At 59.0% G+C, this 24,524-nt stretch overlaps 1 protein-coding gene across 3 annotated transcripts; it reads right to left on the reverse strand.

Annotated features, from left to right (window-relative positions):
* Positions 1 to 827: 827 nt before the first annotated feature.
* TRAF7 (TNF receptor associated factor 7) lies at positions 828 to 19,222 on the reverse strand. Of its 3 annotated transcripts, none has more exons than XM_082856954.1 (21): positions 19,160 to 19,222; positions 11,717 to 11,835; positions 11,405 to 11,462; positions 9,779 to 9,870; positions 6,925 to 7,041; positions 6,341 to 6,433; positions 6,140 to 6,173; positions 5,271 to 5,454; positions 5,037 to 5,171; positions 4,173 to 4,390; positions 4,017 to 4,090; positions 3,742 to 3,790; positions 3,528 to 3,655; positions 3,249 to 3,331; positions 2,475 to 2,514; positions 2,257 to 2,373; positions 2,049 to 2,171; positions 1,780 to 1,899; positions 1,560 to 1,691; positions 1,360 to 1,479; positions 828 to 1,188 (listed from the first exon to the last, which is right to left on the reverse strand). In XM_082856954.1, exons 2-21 carry the CDS (start codon positions 11,795 to 11,797, stop codon positions 1,174 to 1,176), a joined length of 2,013 nt encoding a protein of 670 aa, XP_082713080.1. In that variant the 5' UTR covers positions 11,798 to 11,835; positions 19,160 to 19,222; the 3' UTR covers positions 828 to 1,173. The 3 variants fall into 3 exon arrangements, with proteins under 3 accessions (XP_082713080.1, XP_082713081.1, XP_082713082.1); XM_082856955.1 differs by lacking the exon at positions 19,160 to 19,222 and adding an exon at positions 13,960 to 14,155; XM_082856956.1 differs by lacking the exons at positions 11,717 to 11,835; positions 19,160 to 19,222 and adding an exon at positions 13,960 to 14,155.
* Between the last annotated feature and the right edge of the window lie 5,302 nt (positions 19,223 to 24,524).

Here is a 24,524-nt window from a genome sequence, read left to right on the forward strand (position 1 = left end):
GGGCTTCAGGGGAGCTGTGTGCACAGCGTGGTGAACGTGGGCGCGTCAGTTGGGTGACAGCAGTGGGTGCAGGGCATGCATGCCAGGCTGCGTGTGGTGCGTGTGAGGGTGTGCCCAACCCTCCCTCCTTGGGGCCCTGAGCTGGCCCCACGCAGCCAGCCCACCCCCGCTCCAGTTCCTACAGACGCTCTGCTCATGGTCTGAGGCCGTGTTGTGTGGTCGTTCTCGCCTTCTTCCTCCGTCTCCCCACTCCAAAAACTACTGACTGGCCTCCTCTATCGTGTCTGCTGATCCACGTGTTGGGCACAACTTTGACATTTCTTAACAAAAAAGAGAATTAAAAAGCGCCGAAAACCAGTGATTGTGATTCGGGTGGGCTGAGGGGGTCTGCCAAGGTGGTGCCTGGGTGTGTGGGGCCCCTTCCAGTGGTCATGTGCTGGCACGTCCCCGGGTGGGTGGGCCTGGCCAGCTACCTGGCCTCTCCTCAGTGGGTGGCCCAGGCCAGGGCCAGCAGGTGGGGAGGGGGGGTCCGGGCAGGGAGCTACTGTCAGCTGTCAATAAACAGCAGAATATGGAGCTGCCTGGCTCACTTTTTTGGGGTATGTACATTGGGGCAAGTGGGGGGCTAGCCTGTTCCCGACAGGGAGGAGAAGTCACCAAGAATGTACATCCTGGGGATATCAACAGGAGCCTCCTGTGGTCCCTGCCCAGCTTCCCACCCCAGCTTCTCTCACACTGGCTGCTGGTGCCTGTGCTCCCCAGTGTCCTCAGGTGGCCTCTTCCTCCCCCTGAGGACCATCCCCATTCAAAGCCACAGTCTGTGCAGCTTTTATTTCAATCAGGAAGTAATCAAATTTATACACAGTCTAAAAACAGTAGAAAAGGTGAGTAAAAAGGCCCACAGTCCATCTGGAGTGGGGATGGAGGGTGGGCCTGGTGAGCGTCGTACCTGGCACCCAGACGGTCTGGGCACTGTCCTGGCAGTGACGATGACAAGGCCAAGCAGAGAGAGGCTCACTGGGCGCAGGGCAGGGAGGGCATTGTCTGCCTGGCTGAGTCTGCCTGCCTGTTCCCATGGGGTAGGCAGAGACCCCAAGACCAGTCATGTGGCTCGCCGGACTTGGACAGGCCTAGGTCAGGCCCAGAGGAAGCCAAGACCTGGCCTGGATTCTGTTAGCAAGTCCACACCTGCAGGGGATAAGGCTCTGTTTCAGGTGCCCCTTTGGCCATCCAGTCCCAGAGCCAGCTGCCGTCCATACCTGCCTTCACTGCCCCCTGCCCAGGGCCGCTAGATCCCAACTCCCCCACCCCCGCTCCCCCCATGCAGCCCCTTTGGATGGCCTGAGCCAAGGCACTGACCTTCACGGTGCTGTCCACGGCTCCCGAGAAGAGCCGGCCCCGGGACACTGCCAGCGCAGTCACACTGCCCTGGTGACGCAGCAGAGTCTGCGTGCAGATCATGTTGTCCATACTCCAGACCTGGGGGCACATGGGTCATGAGGACCGCCCAGGCCTGGCACCCGCCCTGAGCCTCCCACTGTCGGTAGGCCAGCTCGCACCCTGAGAGACCGGTCGTAGGATGCGCTGAAGACTTTGGTCTGGTCTGGCGTCGAGATGACCGCCAGGGCATACACAGTGCCAACGTGTCCTGTCAGGGTCCGCACTTGCTCCTTAGACTCAATGTCCCACACCTGAGGGGGTGGCACAGGCAGGTCAGAGACACAGACGGGGAAGACAGGGGCCCAGAGTCAGACCCTGCCCTTTGGCATCCACTCTTACATGGATGAGGTTCTCGTAGGTGCCACAGACAATGTGGTGATTCGTCACGGCAATAGAGTAGACGCTGCCGCCAGATGTCTGCAGGACGTGGATGCAGTCGAGGGTCCGGATGTCCCAGATCTATGGGCAAGTGCGGGCCACTTGGTCCCAGGCCAGGCGCCTCATCCCCTGGGCCTCTCAGCAGCCCACCACCCAGGGTGCATGTGAGGGTCTCCCCACGCTGGCAGCGTGGGGGCAGGGCAGATGGAGCCGGCACAGGGAGGGCGCACCTTGATTGTCTGGTAGGAGCCGCTGTACAGGTAGCTCTGGGCAGCCACCAGGGCCCGCACCCAGTGGTTGAGGCCGGTGAGCTCCTTCTTCAGCTTCAGCTCGGTGCCCACAATGTCCCACACCTGTGGGAGTGGCTGTGAGCGCAGGCCTGGGGGGCAGGCACCGGCACCCTGCCGCCCCGCACACACGTACACCACCTTGCCTGACCTTGATGGCCTTCAGGGAGCCGCTGAAGAGCATGTTGTGTGAGGAGACCAGCGTGCACACCGGGTTGTCGTGGGCCCGGATCGTGTTCACCTTCTGCAGGTTCTGGATGTCCCAAACCTGGCGGGAGGGAGGACGGGAAGCCTTAGGCCCTGGCCGAGCCCAGGCCCCAATGGCACAGTGAGCCTGGGGGTCCCGGCCCACCCGCCGGCCCCACTCACGATGATGGTGCAGTCGGCTGAGCCGCTGTAGAGCTTGCACCTGGGGAAGCAAAGCCAAGGTGTCAGGGTGCGAGAAGCCAGTACCCTCGCTGACAATGCCCTGGCCAGGCTGGGGGAGCACTGGCCACTGGGAACCAGCAGCCTGGGCCATTGCCAGGATCACTGCTGAGCCCAGCCTTGGTTTTCCTGCCTTAGCGAGGGGACCTTGGAAGTGGAGGCCCAGCCCCGTGCCTGCCTGGCAAGCATCTGACAGCTGAGCTGGGAGGTAATTACCCCTGTTAGTGTTGTTGGCAGTCAAGCTGTTGCTTCCTGTGAGCCAGCATCTCTCTCTCATACACACACACTCACACACTCACGCCCACAAGAAGCCTCATGACACAAGACAGGAGGGAAGGTCTAGAAGGGGCACCCTAGGGGTGAGGGGGTGGCCAGGCAGGCTTCTCTGTGGTGCTGCGCCCCGGGCTCTGGCTGTCGGCCAGCAGTAGCTGAGGCCCTGCCTCCACTCTCTGGTCTCACCTCTGTCCTCTGGCTGCCTGAGGCTCTCCAGGGCCAAGGCTCTGCTCTGTGAATGTACGGCTTCAGAGGTGGAAGGCCCACATGCTGCCACCCATGATTCAGCCCTGCTCAGGGTCGAGGGCGTCTCCCAGGAGGAGCAGACAAGAGCCACTCTAGGACACGTGCAGCCATGGACTCAAGCTCACAGCCCACAGGACCTCCCATCCCTGGCTCCACATGGGCCCCGTGGTCTGTGGACACACGTGTGCCTGCACTCACCCCTGGATGCAGAGTGCCAGCACAATGCCATCATGGCCCTCCAGCGTCTTCTGGCACTTGTAGGTGGTACACGTGTCCCACACCTGCAGAGACCAGGATCAGGGCAGGTCCCAGCAGGGTCAGCCCAGTGGCAGGGGGCACCATGGCAGGAATGACGTGAGCATGGGGGGAGGGGAGAAAGCCCCATCCATGAGCAGGCCTGGAGCCGGCAGAGGCTGGTGTGCAATGCCCACCCCTGCCCCGCCAGGCTGCCAAGCCCCTAGGCAGGACCCTACCCACCTTGATGGTCTTGTCAGAGGAGCCGCTGAAGAGCAGGTCCCCCATTGAGTAGACGCAGAGACACCAAACAGGGCCCTGGTGACCCACAAAAGTTCCTTTGCACTTGAAGATCTGCTGTGGGTCGTAGGCTGCAGAGAGATGGGGGAACTGGTGATGGGGGAACTGGAGGGGGCTTCGGGGATGGCGGCGGGAGCGGCAGTGAGCCCATACTCACATCCTAGGATGCCCATGTTCAGCCGTGCATTGATGTGGGACAGCTCGTCCTGCGAGGCCAAGAGTAGAGCAGAGGGTGGGGTGGGCGGGGCTCCACAGCCCTCCATGGCCCCAGGCCTGAGCTCTGCCAGGGCAGGGCAGATGCAGCAACAGCCCTCCCAGCACAGACACCTAATCATAAGTGGGAACAAGCCTCCTGCTGGGACCCAAGCTGAGAGATGGTCCTGTGTCCCCCACCCCACCCCACCTCCCTGCATCAGGCCCCTGCCCGCTCACATTCAACATGGACGCGTCCCTCCGGAACTCCATGAGGTCCTCGCTGAGCTTGCTCTGGTTTTCATCCAGGACATCTGTGTAGCAGGGACCAGAAGAAGGGTGTCAGGGACCAGGAGGAGGGGCTGCACGCCTGCCACCTCTGGGCCAGGCTCTCACCGAACTTGAGTTCCAGGCTCTTCTCCAGCTGGTCGATCTTCTCTGAGAGCTTGCCCAACATGGAGCGCAGGAAGGCGATCTCCTGGTCCTTCTGGGCCAGTGCCACGTGCATCTCGTGGAAGCGGTCATCCGTCTGCTGAAGGAACTCCTTCAGGCCCTCGAAGCGGCAGGTCTCCAAGTGCGTCTCATACGTGTCCTGGTTTCCAATGAACGTGCACCTGGAGAGACAGGACAGCTGCCCTGCCCACCTGTTCAACTGCCCGCCCAGTTGGGCCCTTCCCTTTGCCTCCCCAACCCCAAGAATCTCTCTCAAATCCCACTTGTGTGCCCACTGCAGCCCCAATGGGCCACCATCCTCTGCATACCTGCATGCCCACCAACCCACCTACCCACCCTGCTTCTACCCAGCAATCCAGTCACTTCACTCCTGCTCAGAGCTCTTCAAGGGCTCCTCCACCACCTCACCAGCTTCTGCCCTAAAGAGCCAGCTGCTGCCTCTTCTCCCACCCCCACCTCCCCTCTGCTGCCGGAAGCCCTCACCCAGGTCTTTGCCTGGCTCGTGCCCACGCATGCATTCATTCTCAGCTCGTGCCTTCCCCAACCACCCGCAGCTCCCTGACCGCTCCGTCCCCCGTGTTCCCATGGTGCGCAGGTCTCCTCAGCACCTGTACCTCAGTTTGTAATTACATAGACGATGGTGTGGTTCCCGCTAAGGTCGTCTCCCCAGAGCCTGGCAGACAAGTGGATCTCAACCAAGGTTTGCTGAAGGAGGGACCGTGAATGCCAGCCCAGGCCCACTCGCCCCCTCAGGTCCGCCCACCCCCACCCCGGGGCAGCCCCGTGCGCCCACCCCCGCCCACTCACCCGTACTTGGAGTGAGGACACTTGATGTGCTCGCACTCCTTGAGATGTGCCTCCAAGTTCATCTTGAGAAGGGGCGGGCAGCTGGGGTTGTTGGGGCACCGCACAGGCCTGTAGTCACAGCTGCCCTCGTGGTCCCTGGAGGAGGTGGGACGTGGTGGGGGGGCTGAGTCCCCAGGGGCACTGGTTCTCAGTACCCCTGGGGGGTGGGGACTGGGGATGGAGGGGGGCACTTACTTCCGGGCGCTGAGCTTGATGGTGAAGGGACACCCTCGGGGGTCCACCTCAAAGACAGTGGGCTTCCCGCCCCCCACTGCCCGACAACCGTGCCTGCAGTGGATGAAGAGCTCGCCAATCTGCTCAGCCACTGCGATGTTGTTCACCACCACCGTCAGCTTGGCATTGTCCACGGGACACTTCTCTGGGGGGGAGGGCATGCTGACCCCACAGCCCACCCAGCCACCATCTCCCCTGGCAGCCCTGCCCTGGGCACTGTGGCCAGGCTGCTCTGGGGGAGACCATTCCCTGGTGGGCGGCAGGCCTGGAACATGCTCCCCCAGCTGGGTGGGCTGAGCCTCTGTCAGGGGCCTAATCCACCAATCTACCTTCCCCTCTGGGGCGCCCGTAACAGGAAAGGGTGCACGGCTGGGCCACCAAGAATGACCACTGGGTGAGCAGGTGGTGGCAGAGGCCTCTCAGTTGACCCGAGAGTCTGGGGCAGGGCCAAGAGAGCTGAGGACAGAGCACAGAGAGGGCCAGTCCTGGGCCAGCTGCTAAGGCCTGAGACGGTGAGGCCGGCAGCCTTGACAGCAGGGGCAGCATCCGAGAGAGTGGGCACTGTGCCCAGAAGGCCCACCCACACCCGCCGTGGGGCAGGCTCTGAGCTGCCGTGCTCGGGCTCTGAGCTGCCGTGCTCATCAAGGTCTTGAGCCTGGCCTGAGCCTGGCCTAAGCAGTCACCCAGGAACCACTGCCGCAGGAGGACTAGGGAGAAGCGGCTGTGCAGCCAGGGTCTCCATCAGTGCTGGACCCAGGCCGGACGTCCCCGGAGGGACCTCCCACCACTGGGGAATAAAGTTGGCCGAGCCTAGGCTGAGAGGGCCCTACCTGACTTCAAGGCGCATCTTCGACAGAAGGTGTGCTGTGGAGACAATGGGCGGATTGGGGTGTGGCCGCAGAGCTGCCCCCACCCCGTGCCCACTGCAAAGGGCACCTGCTGGGCGGCCAGACCAGGCCTGTGAGCGAGGCCAAGGCTCCCCATGAAAGGGGCCTCACGGTGGTGCACAGGTCGGGGAGGGGCAGCCTCACCCCACACGTGGTGATCACAGGGTCCTTGAACACACTGCAGCAGAGCTGGCAGCAGAGCTTCACCGAGGGCTGCTCGGCAAACACCAGCGGCTCCTAGAACAGGCAGGGCTGGGTGAGGGTGGGGCCTGGGACTGCTGACATGAGTGCGGGCACCCAGGGCCCCAGCCCCTTCCTCTGCGGGCCTGGGCTGCCCTCTTGGGGTGGAAGCACCTCTGCCAGGATGTGTCCTGAGAGGAGGAGTCCGCTGAAGCCTACAGCTGGGCCTGAGCTCCAGCAGACCTAAGCAGGAAGGACCCCTCCAGCCATGCCCTCACCCCATGACACCTACCCTCTCCCTGGGACAGAGACTAGAAAGGGCCCCACGTGGAACCCACCTTTCATTCCCAAAGCTGATGCCTGGGCAGCCCCTAGGGTGGGGAGTGAGAAGAAGGTGCCTGGGGGACCCAGCCCAGCCCCCCGAGTCCCTGACGTGGACCCGTGCAGATCAGGGGCCCCGATCAGGGCCTGAGGGGAAGGTGCCCCCACCGCCCCAGGACGGGGAGGGTCCCTTGGAGTCTGCACCGAGCCTGCCCGGCCACACCTACCGGCTCCTCCTCCTCCTCGGGCAGCGAGAATGTGGAGCGCAGGGACATGCTGGACTCCGAGTGCAGGGAGCGGACGGAGATGGCCGAGTCAGAGCGGCGTGGGGTGCTGATGGGGGGCTGCGGGCAGACAGGAGGCCGTCAGCTGGCAGGAGGGCCGGGCTCGGACCCCCGTCCCAGTGGGCGCCCACTTAGCCCACAGCCCGGCTGTGCGCGGGGAGCCGGTGTGACGCCCAGGCCCCGCCTGCCTGGCAGTCCCGGCCCTGTGGTTGGGACGCCTGCTTACATCTGCCAACTTTCTTTGTGTAAATGGAGAGACTTCCTGCTATTCAATTCTACGAGGACACGCTCGGCCTGCTTCCTGCTTCCCGTGAGGGAATGTAGGCCGCAGAGGGGACACCTCCACCAGCCAATCCCGGGGCAGGGGTGGCCACGGCCCCCAGACTGCTGGAGGGAAGGGGGTGGAAGGCTGGCCGCGGGAAGCTGCAGGGCTCCAGGTGCCCGCTGGGCTCAGCCACCCGCCTGGCCGTCCTGGCCGGGGACACTAGCCCAGGCCAGTGAGGCTCCCTAAGGGGAGGCGGGGACACCCCCACCAAACCCCAACCAAGCTTCTGAGAGCAGGAGGGGGGGCCACGGGTGCTCGTCTCTGTCTGAGCCACCAGAAACACGGATCTGGGGGAGTGCCAGGGCAAGGGGTACTGTCCCTTCCTCCCCTCTGGGCCTGGAACCCTCCAGAAGAGATACTCCAAGAGCAATCGCTCCCCACGCTCTTCCCCTCCTGCCCCGAAGCTTCATTCATGAGCCATAAAACTCCTGCCTCCACGCCCAGCCCACCTGCCCCCTCTAGGTCCCAGCCACTCTGGGACCTGGCTGCCTCTGTCTGAGCCTCTGTGGGTGTGGGGACTGTTGGAATGATCCCCTCCCCGCCAGCCCGGGGTGTAGGACCCACAGCGGGCAGAGGGAGGCTGGTCGGGCAGTTCCAGGGGCCGGCTTCCCCGAGCGGTGCAGCAGAGATCAGTGTCCCCAGCATGCCTGCAGACAGGGACCTCCCTCACCAGGGCAGCACCCACCTCCCGTCACAGCATCTCAAGTGGCATGTTTGCATGGAAATGCCACATGAGGAACAAGAGGGGAAATCAGAAGAAGTGAGTCAAGTTATCCCCAGGGCAGCGATGGAAACCAGAGGGTGAGAGCAGGTCCAGACAGGAGCTGGACTAAGCATACGGGGCCTGGCCTGGCTCTGTTCTCCCCTGCCCCCCTAGCCCCCTGCCCCCCTGCCCGCCTGCCCCTTGCTGGGCTCCCACTCCTCCTGAGTGAAGAGGCTGTGGCTGCCAGGCCTGGGCTGGGGGCAGGGTAGCTGGCCCTAAGGTACAGAGCCTGGGGGAAGGCCTGGCTCCCCAGGGCAAGCAGAGGGGGCAGCATGTGGGGGCCGAACATCCAACAGAGATGGTGCCCAGGTGGCCGCGGCTCAGGGCCCTCACAGCACATGCCTACCTCCTTAGAGCCACCAAAACCCAAGGATTCCAGAAACCACAGGCACGGGGAATTCACTTCCTTCAAGGCCCAGCTGGGCAGGCGAGCCTTCTGTTCCCAGCCTCACTCCATGGGCAGGTCACAGGTCCCGGAGACCGAGGCAGGCAGAGCCCAAGGGAAGGGGGAGCTCGTGTTTAGGGAGGGCCTAGTGCAGTGCTGGGCACACAAATGTGTTTGTTTGAATAATTAAAAATACTTTTTTTCTCTCTATTAAATAGGAAACAAAGGCCTGGCTGCCCAGCATGAGAAGAAGCCTTCGGTGCTGGGAGGCTAGAAGGGCTGGAGCACTGACCGGGGTCTGTCGGGGGCTCTGAGGGAAAGCAGAAAGCAGGCACAGGAGAGGTGAGTGGCAGTGGGAGGTTGCTCGCATCCCACCCCCACCAGCCAGGCCAGCCTTCGCTTCCCGCAGCAGTCCCAGAGCCGGGCGAGGACCGACAAACAGGGAATGGCCACTGTGACCCTGGCCACACGGCCTGGGTACCGACAGCCAGCTCCAACTCTGACCCAAAGCCCTTCCTCACTGACCCCAGCCTGGGCCTATCCATCTTTCCCCACCTGCTGAACCCCGTCTCCCTCGTCAGGAACCCCAAACTCGGGGCCTCTGCCTCTACCCGGCAACCCACCCATTCATCCTCTGCTCAACAACAGATGAAGCTTTAAAAATAGGGTTTTTTCCCTGGTGGTGCAGTGGTTAAGAATCTGCCTGCCAATGCAGGGGACGCAGGTTCGAGCCCTGGTCCAGTAAGATCCCACATGCCGTGGAGCAACTAAGCCTGTGCGCCACAACTACTGAGCCTGTACACTAGAGCCTGTGAGCCACAACTACTGAAGCCTGCACGCCCTAGAGCCCGTGCTCTGCAACAAGAGAAGCCACTGCAATGAGAAGCCTGTGCACTGCAAAGAAGAGTAGCCCCCACTTGCTGCAACTAAAGCCCATGTGCAGCAACGAAGACCCAATGCAGCCAAAATAAATAAATATTTTTTAAAAGGGGATCTGATCTAGTTACCCTCCCGAATGAACCTTCTGTGGCTCCCACTCCCACAAGATAGAGCCAAACTTGCCTCCTCTCAGCCTGCAGGCGCCACACCCTCTGGCTCAGCCACCTTCACCAGCGCCTCTCTCTGGAAACCCAGCCATGGGTGCTCAGGCCTCAGGGTGTCGCACATGCTGGGCCTCTGACACCAGCTCGCTTCACCCTCAGACCTGAGCTCTCGGCTGAGGCTCCACCTTCAGCTCCTCCTGGGCCCTGGGCGCCTGGAGGGAGGGCATGGTGGGAGGCAGGCTCTGGAGGGGTAGGGAGGGGGGAGCAAGGTGCAGACCTACCATGCTGTCCTCCTCATCCCGTGGGGAGTAGGCGAGGGAGCTGGAGGAAGAGGGCGTCCTGCGGTGCTGTTTGTATGTGCTGGTCCCATCAGCTGCGAAGAAAACAGGGCTGAGATGCCGCGAGCGGGGCCGTGAGGGGAGGCCTGACCACCGTGGCAGGCAGTGGGCTCCTTCGCAGATGGGCCAGGCAGGGGCGGAGGCTGGGCTGGGGGTTGTGGTTGCCTCCCCAGGTCTAACCAGTGCCTGCAGCTCACCTGCAGGGCTCAGCCTGCCCTGGACAGTCCCAGAGCTGAGTCCAGAAGCTCCCAGCCCCAGCCCTGCCACCCACAGGCAGAGAGGTCCGAGGCCCCTCAGCTGGTACGTGGTGGGGCCAGGATGGCAGCCTGGTGGTCTAGGTCCCCTCTCCGCCCACCTCTTCCCCTGGTGCGGCCAGAATCAGGAACCGGCCACAGGCCCTCTTGGCCTCCTACAGGGAAGGCTGCTGAAGGCATGGTCCTCCTCCTCCTGCACGTCACCCCAGCTGCCCAGAGAAGGCACTGGTCAGGGGTCCACGTGGGAATAGGAGCCAGCCTCACAGGCCCTGAAGGCAGCAGCCAGAGGCCTACAGTGGCCAACACTGGTCTCAGGCCCCAGCCAGGGCCAGATGTCACAACAACCAGCCCCAAAGGCCTGGTTCATGATCCAGGCTTCAAATGGCTGCCCTGTGACTGGGCCTCAGTTTCTCTGTCTGTAATGAGAGGGGCTGGGCGAGGCAACTGTTCGTGCCTGGTCACTGGCTCTGACCATCCCTGATACTGAGGGAGTCGCTGGGTTGGCCACGGGCGAGACAGGCCCCCGTTACTCTCTGCCCAGGAGCTTTTGACTGCCACAACAGGGTGCTACATGGTTTCTAAAGCTGGATAAGAAATTAAAGAACAATTACTCGGGTGATGCGGTTAAGGGGTATGTATATTTGTTTTTTCCTCAGAAAAGAACATCTAAGAATAAAGGAGGGCTCTTTCACAGCCCCTGAGGGGGTCACCCAGTGGTAAAAAGGAGCCTGTGTGAGCAGATGTCCATGGCAGCCTGGTGACCCCACTGAAAAGTGTATCCAGAAGATACCATGGAAAAGCAATTAAAAAACTAATTAGCAGATGGTGTTCTCCTACGAAGGGCAGTCCTGAAAAGGCAAAAGAACACACACTGCTCCCCAGAAGCACCGGTCCTGACAGGAGGGGCCCCATGCCCTCATGTCTTCGGGAAGGAGGCTGTGCCCTCGTGGTCTAGTTCCTCACCACCTCTCAGAACACACAGTGCTGAGGGCTCAACCATGGGACCAGACTTGGGAAAGGACCCTGTGAGTACTTCTTATCACCTCCCCATGCCCAGCCTGGTCCCCAGTCCTGACCTTTCAGGGCCTGCTAGAAGCCTGTGTAGGACGAGTCAGTGGTCGCTTGATAAAGGACAGGTGTGCAAAGTGGTGCCGGAGAAGTCGGGCGGCCCACCCCAGAGAGGTGGCAGGCGAGGCCCCGGGAGGCAGGTGCAGGAGGATGTGGGGTTGTGGGAGGAGGATGTGGCAGTGGAACAGGAGGGAGCAGGATGGGGGACTCCTGCCCAGCCCAGGTTGGCCTGGGCTCACAGGCTCACCTTTTGTGATGGTGGTGACAGCCGAAAAGGCGGGCCCGAAGGTCGTTTCCATTCTGGTCTGGAGAGAGAACAGAGGAGACTTGGCCTTGACCCCAGCGAGGATGTGGACACACACGTGGACATGAGCTGACATGCTTTCTCACTAACGAGTCCACATGCGTGCATATACTCAGACATGCCAACCACACACACGGCATGGCCCACCCGAGGGACCTCCAGGTAGGGAGAGGACTGCTCTGGTAGCTCTTCTGGGGCCCTGGGCATGTGGGGTGTGCACAGAGGCAGACCATTCCCCGAGGGTGTCCCCCTTACCCCGGTGGCGGCGTCTGGGGTAGGAAGGTTGCTAGGCCCCCCGGAGAAGCGGTTGTAGCGGGCGCTCTTGCCCGAGCTCATGCTCTAGAGAGGCATCTAAGGTCCTCGGGCAGCATCCCCTATGGGTGGAGCACAAATGAAGGGCTTTGGAGATGGTGGCCAAGCCCCTGTCGGTTGGTGGGGCCGCTCCACACAGGCAGGCCCCCTCTGGCCAGTCCACCACAAGGCACGCTTCAGTCTCTCTCCACCACCAATCCCAACAAGGGCAGGTCCATGCGGGCAAAGTCCCTTCCCCTCCCTCCCGTCCCAGGTGTGCACAGGCCAGAGAAAAGGAGGAGACCCTGGGTTCAAGCAGGCAGCTGACACTCAGTTCTACCTTGCTTTAAGGCTTAACCCTTTGGAAAAGCCCACCAGCTCCACCCCAGAGCTGGAGAGCCCCTCACCCCTGCTCTATCTGCTCCTCTGGGTCCGACGTCTGAATGTCCCTGGGGCCAAGGCTGGGTATACACAGCAGGACAAAGCCACAGGCCTGTTTCCTGCCAGGGCAGGTGTGGTCAGGCCGAAGCCACCTGGTCTGCAGGATGTTGGGGATGCTGGCTGTGCCCGCAGAGAACCTGTGGGTGACGTACTTGGAGCCCAGCCCCTCACCAGCCTCATCACATGCAGAAAGCCCCTTCGGGTGGGGAAGGAGCGAAGAACTCCGACTCTTGACCTTGTACAGGTCACCCACTCCAGGAACAAAGGGTGCCCCAGTGTGACCCAGTCTCAAGGGCTGGGGTGGCAGGGAGAAGGCACAGTGGGAATCATCCCAGGTCTCTGGTGACTCCCATCCAAGAAGAGAGGGGCTAGATGGGCCCTGAGAGAGCTGGCCAGGCCCAGGTGTACCCACAGAGTAGGAAGAGATTAGAAAGAAAAGGAGACCCAGTCAGCAGCTCACACTAGGACGGGACCCCAGGGAGAGCTGCTCCATTCCCGAGACAGTGCCCACCCTGTGGTGGCCCTATCAGCAGGCACCCCCTGGGAGCGGTCTTCCCCATGTCAGGACCCTCAACAGTCTGTAGCCAGGAGCACAGTCTCCCCCTGCAGCAGTCGGCTGTGTTGAGAGCCACGAGACCGCCGGCTTGAAGCCAAGCTCCCCACGGGGAGGAAGGCCAGACGCTCAGGACTGCTGTCAACAGGCCCACTTGAGCTCTCCACCTCAGGAGACCCCCAGCAGCATCCCCGGGACTGTGGGCTCATTGCCTGGTGCCCGGCCCAGCCATCAGACCAGCATCAGGAACTGCTCTAGGAGGTCAGGCTCATCTTGCTCCTGGGGCCGCGTGGCAGGCAGGGGCCCACTCTGTGGTCTGGAGTCCTGCAGGACTGTGAAGCTCCAGGGGGGAAGGGCTGCTAAGCCCCCCACACTGTGGGAGAAGGCGGGAGATGCTCTCTGCCCCCTACTGTGAGTCCAGCAGAGAGCAACTGTACAGTCCAGCTGGTTCTGGCACCTTCCACACCAGGTCCTCCTGACCTGGACCATGTAGCGATGTCCACGCCCCACCCCCCCCACGGCCAAGCAGTGTGACCTGGGGCCCACCCAATGGTCCCCCAACCCGGCCTGCAGGTCTGCAGGGAGGGGGTGGGCTCTCAAGCATACCCGGCCCTCTGCACTGTGCTCCCAAGCTGCCCACCCCTTCAAATGCCACCTGCACGCCACCCCCCCAAACTTTGAGACTCAGGCATTGACAGGGTGGCTCTTGGCCCCTGCAATTGGCACTGCCATGAGGCACCTCCCCCGCAGGGCTCTGAGCCCCTGTGGGTCTGGCTATATAGGGGGTCCTGAGAGCTTGGCCAAAGACCCCCTGTCCTGCCCACCACTCTCCCTGGTGTGACTCGAGGGGCTTGGCTGCCTGCCCCAGCCCAGGCTCTCTGGTGGCTTGTCCTCTCAGGGGAGAGACAGGGGCTCCTGAGAGTGGGCAGCGCCAGGCCCTCAGGCAGAGGGGTGAAAGGGGCTTGTCCCGAAGCCCACCTCCAGCCCCGCTGCAAGTCTGCATGCTAAGCAGGAAGTCTTGGAGGCCGCCCTGCTTGGGGTAAGGACACTCTAGCTGCAGTGAGGCCCAGACAGTGGAGAGTAGGAGCTCCAAGATTCCTCACATCAGCATGAAAAGCTCCATCCTTTGGGGAAACCCAGGGTTGGCTCCAGCCTTAGCACCACGGGGGCGGAAGTGGGGGGTGTCACAGGGATGCCACTGGCTGACACTGACCTGGATTTTACAATCCATCTGCTCCTTCCAGTGCAAGCTCCCAGGGCCAAGAAGCCAGCTGCTGGCTCCAGCAAGCGGCACCCACGGTCCGGGTGGCCAGGACCACAGCAGGCGCTCCCCCAGGACCTCAGCCAGCCCGCTGCCTAGCCCCCTTCGGTACCGGGTGCCCAAGTGCCTGTTGCTGCAGCCTGGGAGAGCTGGCGTCTGGCTGTCCTGCACTCTGAAGTGAAGTAAACAGAAAGGCACGCAGGGCCCGCAGGGCAACATGCAAATCAGGCCGGAAAGTCCGCAGACAGCCAATAGCGGTCAGGCCCGGTAGGGGATGTACAAGACCGGCCAGTGAACCAAGCTGAGTGAGGGAAGGAGGGAGGGAACCACTTCCCGGTTCACAGGGTTCAGTGTGCAGCCCCAGCCCTGGACAGGGGGGTGGGGGGAAGACCCTGCTCGCCCCACCCACCCGGAACCAGAACCAGAGATTGCATCCAGAGCATCTCAGAATTGAGCAAGATGCCCTCAGCCTGCCCTCAGGCCGGTCCCTGGGGGCTGCATTTCACAATAATAGTCTTCCCCAGTATCCTTTGGCTCTGGAGGCCAAAACCCCAGAAACACAACAGCACACGCAGCACTCCCCTGGTTGGGGCTACAGGGAGGCTGGGCCCAGCCGTCCTGGGGGTGTGCCCTGGCCCCCCAGAGAAGGAGGCCTCTTCCCCACCCCACAGTCAGCCTGAGGCTCTTAGGCAGGCAGGAAGTTGTCAACTAGAGCAAGAATCCTCAGCCAACCCAGAGCCTGGCCTCTCTCAAACTGGGAAAAGCCATGTGGGATGGGCCAACTAGGGAGACCTGGGGTTGGGGAGGGCGAGAAAGGGCTTCCCCTCAGTCCTTCCCCACTCCCTGCCAAGTCCCCACACCTGTTCCCAGGTGCCTCAGCAGAGCCCAGGGGAGGGACTCAGGGATTCTATCCCAGAAAGAGAAAAGCCCCCAGGTCCTGATGGAAATGGGGCTGTCCACCTTGGATAAGGCTGATGGGAGAGTGGGACCAACGGATGCTTAGAGTCCGTGCAGGAGCAGCCCGTCCCCTGCCTCGCCTGAGCCAGGGGTCAAGACCCAGGGGTCTTTGTCCACCCACATCCATGTCTAAGGGGCTCCTGGGGTCTGTGGTGCACTCACCACCCAATGAGGAACCAGCGATCTGCCCAGAATGCCCCAGCCCCTGCACTTCTCCACCACAGCCCCTCTTCAGGAAAGCCCCTCACCAGCCCCCTTCTCTGAGCAGCCTGCGCAGGAGGGCAGGCCAGCTCCATCGGGGCCCCTCCTCAGCCTGTCCCCTGGAGGGAGCCCAAAGGGATCTTCTGGGGCCTCACCCTCAGGACTGTGGGACATGACCCCCCTTTCCCTTAGTAAGTACCCAGAGTGGGTGTGGGTTAGGCATGGTCCCGTGGCTGGCAGCCAGTGGAGCGGTGGCCTAGGCTGGCCATGCCAGAGCTGGGGGCAGTGGGGTGGCCAGACGAGGCCGAGCCCCACCTCAAGGCAGCTCCTCTGATAGCCCTAGGCAGCAGATGTGGTGGGGTTCCCTGAACAGCACATGCTGAGCCAGCGAGGGGGTGGACTGCCCTATAAATGTCCTCAGGCCACACGTTTGGCACCGACTGCCCCAGGGAGGAGCGTGGGTGGCTCGGGAATCCTCGGCCCTTCCTGCCACGGAGCCGCGGGTGGCCAGCTGGCTGGACTGTGGCCGGAGCTCCAGGTGCAGCCCCTGGCATCACCTGCAGACTGCACAGCCCCCCAGTAAGCCCTTCCCTGGTCCCCCAGGTCCCCAGGCCCAAGCCCAGGCCAGGTTGCCAAATCCTATAGACACAGGCCCGGTTGCCATAGCAAAGCCACACACACTTCCCCTGGCTGTTTCCTGGAGTCCCCTTCATATGCCTTTTCCATCCCAAACAGGAAGGGTGTGATGTTGGGAACCCCCTCAGCAGGCCCTGATCTGAGGTCTGCCCGGCCTTCCTTCCCTCCCAGCACTCAGCCCAGACCTTTGCCCTCACCTTGCCATCCTTCCCTCGGTATTCACAGCCTGGACTCCCCAGAGGTTTCAAAGCTGCCTGCCTAGACACCTGCTGTGACCTCCCCTCCCAAGGGCTCTGCCCCCTTGCACCCTCCACCCAGGCTCCTGGCCTTTCCTGTCCAGGTCCAGCCTCTCCAGCCTCCCCGGGCCCCTGTGCTAGAGGGAGGGAGTCTCTCCTGCTCTGTGGCCTGGCCTTAACCCCCACTTGGCAATGGGAATGCCTTCCCTTCCCCAGTGCCCTTGGGGCCAGCCTCATCTCCCCATCCTTTATCTCCCACATCTGATGGCCATGTATGAGGTGGGAACCTGGCCCAGCCTGGGGGACATGCAGAGGGCTTCCTGGAGGAAGGAGTTGGCCAGATCCAGAGCAGGGAGAGAATGTTCTGGGAAGAGGTGGCATTCATCCCCCTATCTCAGTGTCCGGCCGCAGGGCCACTTTTTCCTGTCCACACCTTCCCTCCACTTCAGTGCCCAGCCTAGCTTCGACTGCAGGGGCGGAACTGGGAAGCATGTCCCTAAATTAGTGGGTCTAAACCCTGGGCCTTCACCCAAGAGCCAAGTGGCCAGCAGTGCCTGGGCCCAGTCTGCACCTCCAGGCTCCCTTGGCCGTTTTCTCATCACTCCCTGCGTGGCTTCTGTCTCCTGGGCTTCCTCCTTCTTGCTCCCCTGTAGAAGTCAGGAAGGGCACGCAGTCCCTGGGCCAGATCTGGGTCTGGAGGTGACCGGGAGCGTGGAGGGCAGAGGTCTGGCCCAGCCCACTCCTCTGTCTAGCCCTCACCATCCAGTCCTCTGGCACATTCCTCCAGTCCTGGTGTCTGCTGGGCTGCTCCTTCCCCGCCGGGTGCCCTCCCTAGGTGCTCTTGGGATTGTTCACCCCTCCAAAAGGCTTCCAGACAGTCCGCCTCCTCCTGCTTAGGGCGGCCAAGGGCCAGGTATGCACAGTGACGTCAGCACCACCCCAATGCCCACCTCCTGCTTCGCCTGCCCCACCTGACTCCACGCTCCTCTGGGGAGCATCCATACCTCTTCTGCCCCACAGTCAGTGCACAGCGGACACTGAAGGCATCTGTTGAGAGGGGTTGGTGGGTCCATCTTCATGGGTCTGAGCCAGAGGTCTGAAGTCCTAGGTGCCCACCCACAAGTGCCAGACTCAGACCTGAGTTCAAATTCTGCTTCTGCCACTTAACAGGTGTGCGACTCTGGGCAAGTTACTTGCCTGCCAGGTCCTCGGATTTCTCACCTATTAAATGGAGTGGATGTACCCAAGTCTGGAAGGAACTGTGCGAGATGCCATGTGAGTTAACAGTGAAGACTCCACTGACATCAGCTCCTCCTTGAAAACTGAAAATGGAAGCTGAGAGGCCACCCCAGGCACAGACAGCCAGCGAGGGGTCATGACCAAGGCTGACCAAAGCCCTGTTCCTTCTGCTTCCTCTGTTGCCGCAGGCAAGCTGAGGAGCTCCACCTTGCATGTAAGCCAGCCCCTCCCCAAGCCATGCCAGCTAGCGGCCAAATCACCGTGTCGGGCTGCCGAAGCCTCCCAAGTGGCTCAGGCCCTTCAACTGCATCTTCTTCCATTTCCCAAACTGTCCATTCCTTTGTCCAGCCAACTGGCTAAGGTTCACATCCACTGCAGGCCAGGCCCTACGCTCCTTCCCAGCCTGTCTCTTTCAGCCAGACTGCCCTTTTCCCTGCTCTTCCCCCGAGGGAGGTTCTGGCTTCCTGGAGATAGTACTGCTATAGGATGCAGGCACCTTGAGACACAGGGCCTGGGGTTTCCATGGAGAAACTTGAATCCGCAGAGCAGTGAAAAGTGGGAATTTATGACGGAGAGGGGAAGGGGTGTGGGAAGGGAGAGGCCCAAGAAAAGGAATGAGGAAGAGAGAGGCCACATAGTTGGCAAAGGCCAGGGGGTGGGCAGGTCCCAGGAGAGGGGGCCTGTTGGGGGGGGGAGGGGTCTGAGGGATGGGAGAAGGGTGTGCTGACAGGCTGGGCAGCATAGAGCTCTAAGCAAGGGACACAGCAAAGTAGGGTGGAACCCCTCCCCACTAGAGCAGGGTGCCATCCAGCAGGACCCCAGACTCATCCGCAGCTGACCACCCTGACCTGGCTCAAGACAACCAGGCCCGGGCAGCCAGACCCAGTGAGAACTAGGAGAGGAGGGCCCCAACCCACTCTCCTCTGCACACAAGCCAGCCTCCTCACTCTCTCCTACTTCCCCACTGAAGCTAGCAGTCCATCCTCCACTCACAACCAGAGGCTCTTTATTAGACTTAGACCTGATGCCCTCTCTCCTGTGCTTGAGTCCTCCAACAGCCTCCCTTGTAAGCACAATACAATCCCCATCCTGCACTCTGGTGTGTCTTCACCAATTCACCTCTCATGACGTTGCCAGTACCCGCGGGTGTCCGCTGAGCTTCCTCACCCTGGGCCTTTGCACATCTTGCTACCTCTGCCCAAAAAGCTCTTCCAGCAACTTTCCAGGACGGGATGCTCACTGTAGGTGCCCCCTCCCCAAGCCATTCAGGAGCCCCTGGTACTCTCTTTCTTAACACCTTGCTTCTTTTTTTCATGGCACCTATCACAAATCCTCATGACTGTGTCTGTGCATTGTCAATCCCGCACCTCTCTCTAGATCACCCGTTCTCAAAGCGGGTATGCTTGGAAATGTCTGGAGACATTTTTGGTTGTCACCTCGGGGGTGGGGGAGGTTACTGGTATCCAGTGGGTGGACACCAGGGATACTGCTCAACACCCTACAAGGCACAGCAGGGAATGATGGGCACGAAGTATCAAGAGTGGCGAGGTTGTGACAAACCCTGAACGAGAAGAGCCTAGGAGAACTGGGATCATGCTCTCCGCAGTCTCCCCGCGCCTACCACAGTGCTGGGCACCCGGCAGCGATCAGTAAACGCAGGAAGAAGGAATGAATAAAGGAGAGAATGGAGAAAGGGAATGAGTGACGGACCAGCTGACAGACAGACGGACTGACCGGGGAGACCCCGGAGCGTCTCAGCCCCGCCCCCCAGGCCCGACCCATTCCCCAGACACCAACACGCCGGCCCTCCGCCCCACCGCGCGGGCCCAAGGCGCGGGCCCAAGGCGCGAGCCCCAGGCCCGGCACGCCGCTAGGACACTCACCCGCCCGTGGCCTCTCGGGAGTCGCAGCGCCACCCTCCCGCTTCATCGTGCCCCCTCTACCGCTGGCCGGGAAAGGGACAGGACGTTCGAGCCGGAAGCGCTCAGGCGCTGTGCCCGCCGGGATTTGCAGTTCCCTGGCTCTCGGGGCCCCAGGCGGCCGCCTTACTCGAGGCTCTTCAGAAACTACGACTTCCGGCGGCTCAGAGGTTGCGGGGCGGGATTGGTGGCTTCAGAATCACTCTATGTTGCAGATCGGACTCTGATTGGCTATATATATCCGTCGCTCACAGTTAAGTTCAATGGCCTCTGCAAAAGGGTGGAGCTTCGGGTGTCGGGTCAGGGAGACCGCCCCCAAAAGAAATGTCAAGGCTCGATTGGTGGAGACTTGGAGAGTAGAGAAAGGAGCGTATCAGCGGTGAAGAGGGAAGATACTTCCGCTGGGATTGCCCAATCGCAGAGGTGGAGCAGTTTCTATAAAAGCTTGAGCCCCAGGCTTCGGCGTTCTTTCCGAATCAAGTACGAGGTTGTAAGTTTTGCTTTTCGTTTTTCCGTACGTCACGGTCAAGGGAGGAACCGGGCCCAGAGCGGGTTGGGGAAGTGGCCCAAACCTGCCAACCTAGACCCCGGGTCCAGCCTCCGCCTGAAACCCATCTTGGTCCTCAGCATTCTACACGTTTCTGCCCCCAGTTCCGTCGGGAAGTCGCAATCTCCAGATCTGTTTCCCTGTATAGGTAAGGCTGGGCTGGGCCTGGTTTCCCAAATTCAGTTCCGAGCCTGTGATGAATTGCTTTAATTTCTGACACCTCGCATGAAAACTGCACGCGCAGTCTGATTATTTTGCAAGACTGAGGCTTTAGGGTGCGCCTTCTTGATGGAAGGGCCTGGGGGGTGAAAACAGGTCTTGCCGGAAATGGCAGGATTGGGCATCTGTCTGCATTTGGGCGGTTTCTGACTTTCAGGACTGTCGGTGATCCGGCTGGAGACCTTGAGGTAAATCAGCATCAGTCTAGGGGCCTTGGTGCCCTGACTCGGATCCCTGGATTCAAGGTAGATCATGGGCCTTGCCCAGCTGCGCGTGGAGACCTCTGGCTTCTCCCTCCCTCTGCCTTCTTTTCTAAGGCTTCCCTCTTTGGCGGGAAGCTGGGATTTTGCACCATTTGGGGAAAGGATTTCTTGAACCTCATTCCTAAACTGCTCCCGCAACATTGCGAAATCCAGTGCTATGTCGGGTAGAATTCACAGGACTCTTCAGGTTTTATTTTTGTTACCAAGAAAGCAGGGTGAATGACTTTGGACTCTTCTGTTGCTTAGTCTCCTATCTCGCCATCTACCGACACTCCTTTGCCCTCGTGCCACCTTCCAGTGCGCCCAACTCCAGTAATCCCACTCTGTGCAGCTCCTGTAATCAGAGACGTGGGGAATCAGAGAACCCTCCTGTTTTTCTAGACAGTCTTCTCTTAGCTACATTCCAACTCTTAAGGGGGAAACAGAGCCTTTTCTACTCTACAAGTACCTGTACTTCTCCGGATTCCCTTGGCCAATCCCAAACCCTTCTTCCCTATGCTCTTCTGTACCCAACGATACCCCAGGTTGAAAGTGCTGGTCCTGCTGGAGTAAGCCATAGTGGAACTTCCTATTGCCCAGGACCAGGGAAAATACGCCCACTTAGGGAAGTGGCATATGGCAAAGGCACAATCAAGAGTACATGCGCCCTTTTTCTTAACCGATTTAGCCCAATGCAAACAAAGACTGGGCCAATTTTCTGAAGACCCTAGTAGGTTCACGGGGGATTTCAGGCCCTAACCCTGGCCCTTGATTTAACTTGGAAGGACGTCCAAATGATCTTACCTACCTGCTGTACCCATGAGGAGAAGCAGAGGATATGGGCAGCAGCACAGGTGTACGCCGACCAGTTTGCCAGGGACCAGCCCAACATTTATGTCCCAAATCATAAGCCCATTTGGGATTATAATTGCTTGGCGGGGGGAAGGCCAGGAATCACGAGGTCCAGTGCCTATTAGAAGGAACGAGAAAGTGCATTTGGAAGCCAGTCAATTATGAAAAGGTCAAGGAAGTGACCCAAGAGGAAGAAGAAAGCCCTGTTCTCTTTCAGGGACAGCTTGTGGAGGCTTTTTAGAAAATTTGCTAACAGATCTCTCTGCTCCCAGGGTTCAGTCCCTGCTGCCCCTGATATTAGGCAAAAACTCCAAAAGTTAGTTAGGCCCACAAACTCCTAGAGGTGGCCTTTGGAATATTTTATAATGGAGATCAAACTGAGGAAGAGGATAGAACTCAACATGGAAAAAGGCACGCCGAGGCTCATGCTAAACTGATAGCTGTTGCTGTCAGCCGTGCCTTGCAACCTCAGGGCAACCCAAAGGGGGCAAGAAGGTTCAACCATCAGTCCGGAGGCAAGACCAAGGGGGGGATGCTTCAAATGCAAGTCACCTGACCATTGGGCCCATGAGTACCAGAAGAAGCTCCCGGGCCTTGCCCAGTCTGCAAACAGACCAGTCATTGGAGATGGGACTGCCCTTGGTCCCCAGGGGAATGGGGGCTCCTGCTCCTGAGATGGCCATGCTGGATAACTGAAGCAGCCCAGGGATTCTGGCGGTTCCCCCCGTCCCCACAAGATGTCTATCTCCTTTGAGGAGCCCCTGGTGGCAGGTAAGATCAATTTTTTAAATTGATACAGAAGCTACTTGCTCTGCCCTGATTTCTCACGCTGGGCCTCTTTCCTCTAAAAACTGCAGTGACTGGTGTCAATGGAAAGCCTCGTACCCTTCACTTCTCTGGGGCTCTCACTGGCCATTTTGAATATGCCTTTTTAGTTGAGTATCCTACCCCACTACTAGGGAGAGATCTTCTGGGCTCCCTCAAGGCGATACTGTTAGGAGGCCCCGAGCAGAGCAGCCCCTTATCTTAACCCTGGCTAAGGCAGATCAACACAGGAGCAAGGGCTTGTTCCCAGAGATATTCTACAAGCAGTGAACCTTGCAGCAAACTGGACAAAGGAGTCCCTGGGAGGGCTATAAATGCCCAACCTGCAGAAACTAGCCTTAAGCCAGAAGCTGCTTACCCTAACCAGAGACTAGTACCCCATTAGGTTAGGCAAAAAAGGGGTTACAACCCTTCATACATAAATTTTTAAAACATAGCCTCTTGGTTCCCTGTCAGTCTCAATGCAATACTCCTATTTTGTCAGTTAAGCCTAATGGGGGGATATAGGGTGGTGCAAGACCTCAGCAGTAAAAGAGGCAGTGGTTCCTATACTCCCCCTTGTGGCCAATTCTTATAATATATTAGCCCAAGACCTTGTAAATGCTAAATGGTTTACTGTGCTCAACCTCAAGGATGCCTTCTTTTACATCCCAGTTCATCCCTCACAATATTTGTTTGCCTTCTAGTGGACTAACCCCCACTCGGGCCAGATGCAACAATACACCTGGACAACACTACCACGGGTTTGGGGGCAGCTCACAGTGTTTGCCCAGGCCCTAGGAAAGGAACCAAGGGAAATAGGCCTAAAAGGGGCTATGCTACAGCATGCAGATGATATATTAATATGTAGCCCCACCGTGGAGGCTCAAGTGAGAACATCATTGAAGTTCTTAATTTCCTTGAGGTCCAGGGTTACAGGATCTCCCAGAAAAAGGCACAAATCTCAATGCAACAAGTTAAATACATGGGACACATTATAAACCCTGGAAGTAGACAGCTGTCGCAAGATAGAAAACGAGTATGTTAGGCCTAAGTGCCCCAAAGACGTTTCTTTGTACCTTTTTACAAAGGTGAAAAGGCAGGGTTTTGCTGACTCTTGATCCCAGGGTTTGGGCTAATGTCTAAGCTCCTGTATGAAGCCATTAAAAGCCCAGATACCGAACCATTACTTCGGGCTGAGGAACACAGGAAAAGGCTTTTAATAGTATCAAACAGGTCCTCATTAAAGCTCCTGCTCTGGGTCTCCTCAGTTTTAAAAAGCCATTCATTTTTTAAGAAGTCCTAACCCCCTAAAAGCTCTGGGCGACCTAAAAGAAACTAGAAGTTCCTCGGCCAATAGGCTATTTTTCCACACAACTAGATGGTGTGCCCTGAGGTTGGCCTGGCTGCTTTCGGCCAGCAGCTGCCACCACTTTATCAGTGGAAGAAGCTAACAAGCTTACCTTGGACGGCCACTGGAAGTCCAGACCCCCGCCCCCCAACATCAAGTACAAAGGTTTCTAGAGATCAAAGGCCACCACTGGCTAACTGGAGGCCACTGTACTAAGTACCAGGGTTTACTTGACTCCCCAGAGGTAACCCTCAAAACTCCCAACACTGAGAAAAACGGAACCCTCTTAACACTGTTGGTGGGAATGTAAATTGGTGCAGCCACTATGGAAAACAGTATGGAGGTTCCTAAAACTACAGTTGCCATAGGATCCTACAATCCCACTCCTGGACATATACCCAGACAAAACTATAATTTGAAAAGATACATGCACCCCAGTGTTCACTGCAGCACTATTTGCAACAGCCAAGACGTGGAAACAACCTAAATGTCCAGTAGAGTAGTGGATAAAGATGTAGATATATACAATGGAATACTACTCAGCCATTAAAAAGAATGAAATAATGCCATTTGCAGCAACATGGATGGACCTAGAAATACTAAGCGGAGTAAGTTAGACATACCATATGATTTATTTGTGGAATCCAAACTACACAAAGGAACATCTGTGAAAAACAGGCTCAGAGAAAAGACTTGTGGTGGCTTGGGGGAGGGAAGGACTAGGAGTTTGGGGTTAGATGCAAACTAATATATAGAATAGATAAACAGGGTACTGTATAGCACAAGAAACTGTATTCAGTATCTTGTAATAAACCATAACGGAAAAGATGGAAAAGTATATACATATAAGTGAATCACTTTGCTGTACACCAGAAACTAACAACATTGTAAATCAACTCTACATCAATAAAATTAACTTGCTACACCCTCAACCCAACTACACTGATGCCTGCTGAAATCCCAAAGGTAATACATTCCTACCTTGACCAGGTTTATCCCTATAGGCCTGATATGACAGATCAAGACATTGACAATCCTGAGGAAGAATGGTTTACTGATGGCAGTTCATTAAGGACGGGCTCAGGAGGGTAGAGCATCATAGAGGTGAAAACTTTTGCTGCCCATGGCAGCCCAGAAGGCCGAACTCTAACCCAAACCTTAATCCTAGGGGAAGGAAAAATTGTAAACATACTCTAAATAAGCCTACCTCGTTCTACATGCGAATGGAGCTATATGGAAAGAGGACTTGAATGCAAAATATTCCCCTGTAAAGTATGGGGCTGAGATCTCACAGAGGCAGCTCAAAAACCAAGC

Source organism: Leucopleurus acutus (genome assembly GCF_964270905.1).
Source record: "Leucopleurus acutus genome assembly, chromosome: 16".
NCBI classification, from domain to species: Eukaryota; Metazoa; Chordata; class Mammalia; order Artiodactyla; family Delphinidae; genus Leucopleurus; species Leucopleurus acutus.

Bases quoted from the DNA above. Each gene is read 5' to 3' on its own strand.
- TRAF7 (XM_082856954.1), bottom strand. From the start codon at position 11,797: ATGAGCTCGGGCAAGAGCGCCCGCTACAACCGCTTCTCCGGGGGGCCT. The intron at 6,434-6,924 runs GTAGGTGTGGCC...TGCCTGTTCTAG, and splicing joins CCGAGGAGGAGGAGGAGCCG to GAGCCGCTGGTGTTTGCCGA. The intron at 2,172-2,256 runs GTCAGGCAAGGT...CCACTCCCACAG, and splicing joins GCTCCCTGAAGGCCATCAAG to GTGTGGGACATTGTGGGCAC.